The sequence below is a fragment of the Sylvia atricapilla genome, chromosome 2 (assembly GCF_009819655.1).
Source record: "Sylvia atricapilla isolate bSylAtr1 chromosome 2, bSylAtr1.pri, whole genome shotgun sequence".
Classification (NCBI taxonomy): domain Eukaryota; kingdom Metazoa; phylum Chordata; class Aves; order Passeriformes; family Sylviidae; genus Sylvia; species Sylvia atricapilla.
Genome location: NC_089141.1, coordinates 9760524 through 9768923, shown reverse-complemented (window position 1 = coordinate 9768923; position 8400 = coordinate 9760524). Strand labels below are relative to the sequence as shown.

The 8400-nt window shown below is 56.5% G+C and overlaps 1 protein-coding gene across 1 annotated transcript; it reads left to right on the top strand.

Annotated features, from left to right (window-relative positions):
* The first annotated feature begins 5022 nt into the window (after positions 1 to 5022).
* On the top strand, positions 5023 to 7258 carry P2RY6 (pyrimidinergic receptor P2Y6). Its single transcript, XM_066340796.1, has one exon. It carries the CDS (start codon positions 5050 to 5052, stop codon positions 6061 to 6063), a length of 1014 nt encoding a protein of 337 aa, XP_066196893.1. The 5' UTR covers positions 5023 to 5049; the 3' UTR covers positions 6064 to 7258.
* Positions 7259 to 8400: the final 1142 nt, after the last annotated feature.

Sequence of the window (8400 nt, the reverse complement as noted above, 5' to 3'; positions counted from 1 at the left end):
CGGGAGTACGGGACAAGCCGAACCGGGAAAAGATGGAATTTAAGTGTGTCAGAATGAAGCTGGGAAGGACGGGATGGGACTGGACCGGACAGGATGGGACCAAACAGGGTTAGACCCGACTGGGTAAAATGGGACTGGACCGGACAGATGGGAATGGAGCGGGTGGGAAGGGATCCGACAGGCAGGATGGGACCTCATAGGATCAGAGCGAACCCGCTCTTTCCCGGCACATCCCGCTGCCGGTAAGTGCCGCGAATGGGGAGGGGGGGACGGGACAAGCCGGACCGGGAAAGGATGGGATCTGAGCGGTCAGAGTGAACCGGGCAGGATCAGACCCGAGGGGATAAGGCTGGACCCGTCAGGATGGGATCCAACAGGGTCAAACCAAACTGGGCTGGAAGGCGCAGACTGGGCACGGCTGGATCCAAACAGATCCAATTGAACTGGGGAGGATGAGGCAGAGCAGGATAGAATGGGGTCAGATCCAGAGAACACCCGTGCTTCGGCTGGGATTTGGGGTGATCCCAGAGCCACTTCCAATGGGAGCTGCTGGACTTTGCTCCTGGGAAGGTTTGGCAGCTCTTCCTGTGGTGCAGGGCTCAAAATCCCACCGTGATCCCCCTGGCAGGGCTGGCACAGGATGGGTTCTCCCCTGTCCCTCTGCTCCCGTGGTCTGGGGTGCGCCCGGGACGTGCCTTGATCCCTCAGGCATCCACAGGGATCAGTCCCGTGCCAGAGGTTATTCTGCACATAAATGTACTTAAATCTGCTCGAGGGTTTTCCTTGGCACTTCTGCAGTGGGTGCCGGTAGCCTGGCCTCTACATTTAATATATGTTTATATGTATTTGTGAATATATACATCCAGAGGTATCAATATTTTCCCATAGATGAGCATAGACATGTGTGCAATATAAATATATTTCTCTATATGGATGGAGTTATGTATCAACATGAGTGTGACTCCATGTGCTCAGGGACATATATTTGTGTACAGGGGTGTAGAGGTTTGTGTGTGTGTGAGTGGAGACATATATATTTATAAATACGAAATGTGTGTGTGTGTGTGGAGAGCCATAGATATGATTTGATCTAGTGAGATATATGTGTAGAGAGATGTGCAGAGGTGTATTTATGTACAGAGGTCTACATTTCTACTTATATTTGTGTTTGTGTTTGTATGTATATGTATAGAGGTATAGGCCAGCTGAGACTGGGAAAGCTCATTGCACCTTCCCTGTGTCCTTATTCATTCCCTTTCCAGCAGGGAATCGCAGCCCAGGTTGCCCAGAGCCTCCTTGAGGGGCTGATTTATGATGAGGCACCAAATTGTTGGAAGAGAAAGGTGGTCACCCAAGGACAGAGTGGCTCTGCCACCACCCTGTGCCCCATTCCCAACAATCCATGTTTAGTACCCCGAATTTCCCAATGTTGTCCCAAATTTTTCCACATGGTTACACCCTCAGGCTTCACTAAATGGAGAATTCCCTCAAAACATCCAAGCCTGGGTCCCCACTGGGCAGATGAAGATATTTTATCCAGCCAGGAGGTGTTTGGGGATAAGGATGTGGTGGCTTTGGCCAAGTGACATGCAGGATGGAGCATCCCCCTTTCATGCTTGTTGAAATTCGCTGAGCTGGAGCTTTCACTTCCACCCAGCCCAGCTTTCCAGCGCTGCCAGCGAGCCACAAAGACCAGAATGGGAAAGATAAACCATGGAGGAAGATTTCCAAGAGAGGAAGTCCTCCCCCACATCCTATGCGAGGGCAGCAACCTCCAAAAGCTTTTCCCACTGTATCCAGCTTGCAGAACCCCCTTCAAATCAATAGCAGGGTGTTAATTAAAGCTAATTCCACCGGAGAAGGGCTTGCTTTGAAAGCAAAGAGGTTGCAGGGGGCACATGCAGGGGGAAGCTCACGGCTGCGGGTGATTATTTTTAATCTCTTCCCCATCTGGCCACAGAGCACTTCTCTCTCCTGGTCCTTGTTCCTCCTCTGTAGGCACCTTAAACCTCTGGGATGAAGGTGACCCCATTCTGACCCCTCCTAACACCGCAGACACCCTCTTTTATTTCACAGTGAAAGTCTCATTTCCCAGTGGATTTCAGCCAGTACCCATCACTGTGGTGGCAGGTCACCAGCTCCTATGGATTTGGGAGGTGCCAACCCCATCACCCCAAGAGCTGGCAGAGATTCCCATGGTGGGGTTTTGGGGTGAGAAAAGGGACTTTTCGGATAGCCACCTGGGCAGACAATGAGGTAGGAACATGCCTTGGGCACAGAACCTGCTTGAGGCTGAGGGTCTCAGTGTGGTTTCATTAATTGGTTTCATTAATTGGTGGGTGCTGGCAGACTGTGATTGGGGGTTATGGGCAGCTGCAGGCCCTGGATACAGTTGGGATGGGCATTCTCCAGCGTCTGGCTTTTCCCTGGGATCAGGAGGGATTTTTTCTCCTCTCCTGCTTTCCCATCCCTCCAAACCCACAGCAGGGCTTTCAGTGCTGTTGCCCTCTTACAAAAAGGGTTTTTTAACTCATTTGCCTTTTTTTTTTTTTTTTTTTTTTTTTTTTTTTTTTTTTTGGGAATCCCTTCTTTTTTTGTCTGCTCCTCCTTTTTTTGGGTACCCTCCATAACTGAGGGCCTAGGTAGCCTTGGGCATGGCCCTTAGCAATGCCCTGCCAACACCTCCAAGGGGTGTTTTGGGGGAAAAAGATGTTAAAAAGGGGTTTAAGCCACACTGGTTCACTTCAAACTCAGTGTCTGTGCCTCAGTTTCCTTTGTTTTACTGCAGCAACTGGACGCCTGCAGCATCTTCTCCCCCTTGGTGCCACAGTGCCAGGGGACTTCCCAATCCTCAACATCTGCCCATACCTGGAAAGAGTCAAATATGAGTGAAGTGAGGCAAAAATGGAGGGAAGACTCAAAAATGAGGAAAAAGCAGCCAAAAAACGAGGCGCAAAAATAAAAAATTACAAAAAAGACCAAATAATTCATAACGGCCCGAGCCGGCCACACCCTGGCACCCGCTGGCAGGAGCAGCCCCTGCCCTGGTGGCATCTGTGCCGTGTCACAGCCAGGCAGTGCCATGCAGAGCCATCCCAGACAGCCCCGTGCCCACCGTGCCAGCCGGGATTCTGTTCCCCCTTTCCCTGGGGAAACTGCCCAGAGGAAAGGGAAGTGCTGCTCAGTGGGGCGAGCAGGGCAGACAGGGGGGTCCCGGCACCCCAGCAGGAAAGACGGGCTCCCAGGTCCCCCAAGACCCCTTCTCCCGGCCACCTTGTCCCGGGTGGCAGAGGTTCCCGTGGGTGCTGCCCCAACCCTGGGTCCCCAGGGAGCTTTGGGGGGTCCCCAGGGAGGTTTGGGGGGTCCCAGGGGATAGGGAAGTTCAGCATTTATTGGCTTGGGAGAGGTGAGTGCCTGGAGCTGGGGTGACACTGGGGTGCAGTGGGGTGCTCAGTGGGATGCAGAGGGGATCAGCAGGGTTTAGTGGGACCCTGTGCGGTGATGAGGGCTCAGTGAGGAGACGGAGGGACTCAAATAGGGTGTGAGGGGATGAATGGGGATGCGGGGGGGACTCAGCAGGTTACCAGGGGGATAGGAGGGATGTGCAGAGCAGCAAGAGAACTGATTCGCAAGCCCCAGAATTGCGTCCCCAACACTGACACCATGGCTGGGCTGTGCTCTGGGGACTGCTGAGTCCCCAAACCCCTGAAATGGAGGGGTACAAGCTGGCCGGGGGGCCCCTGGACTCGTTTGTTTCTCTCTCTCCCTGGTGCCCTGTGCCCCACGCTCCTGGCTGGAGCTTGGCCACCTCCTCCCTGCCTCAGTTTCCCCTTCCCGGCGGCCACCCTTTTCCAGGCAGGTTGTGCCCAGGGCAGCGGGGGAAGCGGGGCCGTGCCTCCGGCCAGGGCTCTGGCAGGCAGGGAGCGAGGGGACGGAGGAGAAGCGACTCTCCCGGACCGGGCGGCACTCACGGGCGGGGCCCGAGGGATGCGACACGGCCGGGGCAGGGGGCTCATGCGGCTTGTCCCTCTGCTCCCAGCCTCCGGGGAAAGCAGATCCTCCTCCCCCGCTCAGAGCAGCCCAGATGACACTGGGGGGGCTCTCTGAGCCCACTAGACTAAAGAAGCTGTGGGTGGTTGTCACCGGCGCGGTTACGGGTTGGACGTGCCCACGGGGGTCGCGGCGGGCTCGGTGGCGGTGGCGGCCCCGCGCTGAGCCCGGCTGGCTGCAGGGCTTTGGCACCCCCTGCAGAGGCGCAGGAAGCCGTGCCGGCGGCTCCCGCCGCATCCTGCCGCGATTTCCTCTGCCGGAGGGGGATGGCAGCGCCTTGGCCTTGTGCTAATCTTTCTGCGGGGGATAAGTGGCGTGGGAAGTGGAGCTGGGATGGTGGCAAGTGTGGCCACCGCTCTGTCCTGTGCGGTCCCGCTCACTCTGCCTTCGCTGTCCCGTTAGACCCCTAAATCCAACGCCGCGGCTTGGAAGCATGGAATCACAGTAGGGTCTGGGTGGGAAGTGACCTTAAAGATTCCTTCCAATCCCCTGCCATGGGCAGAGACACCTCTGTCCTGTCCAACCTAGCCTTGGACACTTCCAGGGATGCCACAGCTTCTCTGGGTAGCCAGCTCTGACAGCCTGGCTCCAGAGCAGAGGGAAGCAGCTCCAGGGTCTCCTCTGGACTCTCTCCAGCAGCTCCATGTCCTTGGCCCCAGGGCTGGGGCAGCTCTGCAGGTGGGGTCTCACCTGAGGGGGGCAGAGGGGCAGAGTCCCCCCTCTGCTGCTGCCCACGCTGGGGGATCAGCCCAGGGCACAGAGGGTTGCACACGGCTGGGTCGTGTCCAGCTTCTCATCCACCAATACCCCCAAACCGTCCTCAAGGCTGCTCTCCATCCTCTGGGGACACTGGGGACACTGGGACACTGCAGGCCCCAAGCTGCAGAACACTGGTCCAGGTTTGTCCTGTGAGGGTGTGTGAGACACCACGCAGAGGAGTCACCAGCTGTCCCCTCTGACATTCACAGGTGCTGTAGAGGGGCCACGCCAGCAGAGGGGATGTTGACAGCTGGGAACAGCGCCATGGCCAACCTGACAGCCATGAGCACTGGGAGAAACTCGTGCACCTACCACGAGGAGTTCAAGCAGGTCCTGCTGCCCCTCGTGTACTCGGTGGTGTTCGTGGTGGGGCTGCCCTTGAACGCCGTGGTCATCGGGCAGATCTGGCTGGCGCGGAAGGCGCTGAGCCGCAGCATGATCTACATGCTCAACCTGGCCGTGGCCGACCTGCTCTATGTCTGCTCCCTGCCCCTCCTCATCTACAACTACACCCAGAAGGACTATTGGCCTTTTGGGGACTTCACCTGCAAGTTCGTGCGCTTCCAGTTCTACACCAACCTGCACGGCAGCATCTTCTTCCTCACCTGCATCAGCATCCAGCGCTACCTGGGCATCTGCCACCCCTTGGCCTCGTGGCACAAGAAGAAGGGCAAGAAGCTGACGTGGCTGGTGTGCGCAGCCGTGTGGTTCATCGTCATCGCCCAGTGCCTGCCCACCTTCCTCTTCGCCTCCACGGGCACACAGAGGAACCGCACCGTCTGCTACGACCTGAGCGCGCCCGACCGCTCCGCCGCCTACTTCCCCTACGGCATCACCCTCACCTTCACCGGCTTCCTGCTGCCCTTCGTGGCCATCCTGGCCTGCTACTGCAGCATGGCCCGCATCCTGTGCCAGAAGGACGAGCGGATCGGCCTGGCCGTGCACAAGAGGAAGGACAAAGCCGTGCGCATGATCATCATCGTGGTCATCGTCTTCTCCATCAGCTTCCTGCCCTTCCACCTCACCAAGACCATCTACCTGATCGTGCGCTCCTCGCCCGCGCTGCCCTGCCCGGCCCTGCAGGCCTTCGCCATCGCCTACAAGTGCACAAGGCCCTTTGCCAGCATGAACAGCGTCCTCGACCCCATCCTCTTCTACTTCACCCAGCGCAAGTTCCGCGAGAGCACCCGCTACCTCCTCGACAAGATGAGCTCCAAGTGGCGGCACGACCACTGCGTCACCTACGGCTCCTAGGCCAGCAGGAGGCCACCTCGGTGCCACCCAGGCACGGAGCGATTCCGGCTCTGAGCTCCACGCAGCAGAGATGGCCTCACTGGGGACACGCTGGAGGAGAGCAGGATGGCATCTAAGCTTTCAGCACCCTCAGCCCATCTCCAGCCTGCAGTGGTGCAGTATTAACCCCATCACAGCTCCAGTGTCCTCTCCCTAGCTCAGCTGCTCACTTGGCGCAGCTCAGCACCTTGGTGGTCAAGCCACCGATGCAATAAAAATCCACTGGGACCGTGGAGAACAAGATGGGACCGTGGAGGACACATCCCTAGCTCAGGATGAGCTGCTGGAAGATGATTTGTCCTCATAGCCAGTTAAAAATTCCCTGATGGTGGCAGCATGAGAAGGCTGGGGAGGGTTTGATTCAGCCCATACCATGGGGCTGTGTGTTCCTCCAGCTCAAGATCAGTGTCACGGGTGGTTTTTGTGTAACTCTGGGACATCCCTATCCCCCAGTGCCCAGAGTGAGGACAATACCAGGCTCACTGGTATTGCTGGTGCTGCAAAATGGTGGAGGATCACCCCGGACAGACTGTGAACAGGGAAAGGGCAGCTGGAACACTCATGCTGGATTTCCCACTGAAGCCTTGCCCCTGGGCTGGGTTAGGCACAAGCCAGCAGCATTGTCACCTGCCTGGGGACCTTCATCTGAGTCCAGCTCCCTGCTTAGCCCAGCACTCCAAATCTGGCCCGTCCTGGTGTCAATGGTGCCCTGCTGTCACCTCCTAACCAGGATCCACCACAGAGACAGCACACGTGGACACAGTGCCCAGAGTTGGGAGATGCATACCACAGAGAACTGCTGCTCAGTGTCCTGGCCATGTCACCATACATCCCACAGCTGGCTTGGCCTCTCCACAAGGAATGGGGGTTGAGCTTTGCTCCCACAGCCTCTGTTGGGATGCTGCTCCCTCTCCTTGCAGTGAGGAGGGATTTGCCAGGTGGATGCACCACTCATCGCTCTGCAAGTCTTCTCTAACCTATAGGACGTATAGAATTAACTCCCTGCTCTTTCTCAGATGGGTGTATACACCCACTGTATGTACAGACATAGAATATATCCGAGCAGAGGGAGCTTTGTGGCCCAGCACAGGCTCTGCAGTGCAGAAATTCTCTGCCTGAACACAATATATGTATCCATACAGTGTATATATATATATATATATATATATAAAAATATATAAATGTGGATAACTGCATTTTTCTTGTCTGCTTAATAATAATCACACCTAAGCAGATTTAAGTAATTTGCCTCAAATCTCCAGGGTTGAGCACCCCTACAGCTTGGCTGGCCAAGCGTGCAGCTCCATCCTGACCTCTCTGCAGGTACACAGTGTCTCCTTGGGCACCTGGCCACCCAAGCACCCAGTGCTGGCAGTCCCAGTGTATCTCCTCGCTGTCATGAGGATGAGGGTGTCCAGAGCGGTCACAGGCTCTTGGATGATGCTCAGAGATCTCAGCATCATGGCTGGGCTGGAACAGAGAGGGATCCTGCAGCAGCATTAGCTCAAGCCACCTGGTTTTGCAAGAGTTGTGTCCCTGTCCTGACGGTGACAATGACTCTGGGTTGGGGCACAGATTGTGATGGAGGAGGCAAAGGCAGCCCTGTGCTTTGCCTTGGTTCATCCGCGCCCAAACCCCCTCTGATTCATCTTTGGGCTCCTACAATGGAAGGGCAAAATTCTGGGGCGGGAGGGGGGGCAGGGTGTGTGTGCTGCGAGAGCGGTGGCTGGAGGGACAACCGCAGCCTGATGTCCCCATCTCTTCCCAGACAGGAGGAAGTGGACGGGGTGGGAGGGTCCGGCCACGCCATCCGGACCCAGGAGAGGGCGCAAAATATTTAGATTTGGAGAAATCCGGCTGATCTGTGGGTGTCCACCTGGCTCGATGGAGGGAGGAGCCCTGCACCATCAGAGCACCCGTGCCCGGATAGGACCCATGGGAGGAGGTGGCCGGAAAAATCCAACCACAATAAAGCTCGTGGGAGGGATAATCAGCTTCCAAAAAGTCTGGTGGTGGCTGCAAGGTTTGCATGGGCTCAGGTGGTCACATCCAATAGCCTCCGGATGATGTTCCTGATAGTGGAATCACTCATTTGGAATGTTTTTAAGAGGAGAGGACACACAGAGCTCTCTTTGGATCTCACCATGTCCTGCCCTGCCCTGGGGTCGTGCCAGCAGTTCCCTCGGCACCACCATGCCTGGAAGCCAGGGTGATGGGAGTAAAGGGATGCCTTAGAAGTGGGGTGAACGCTTCAACAAATCTCCTTTGCTTGCCAGCTGCTCAAAGCTGAGGAACAGC

Excerpts from the sequence above, each read along its gene's own strand:
- P2RY6 (XM_066340796.1), top strand. The coding sequence starts at position 5,050 with ATGTTGACAGCTGGGAACAGCGCCATGGCCAACCTGACAGCCATGAGC.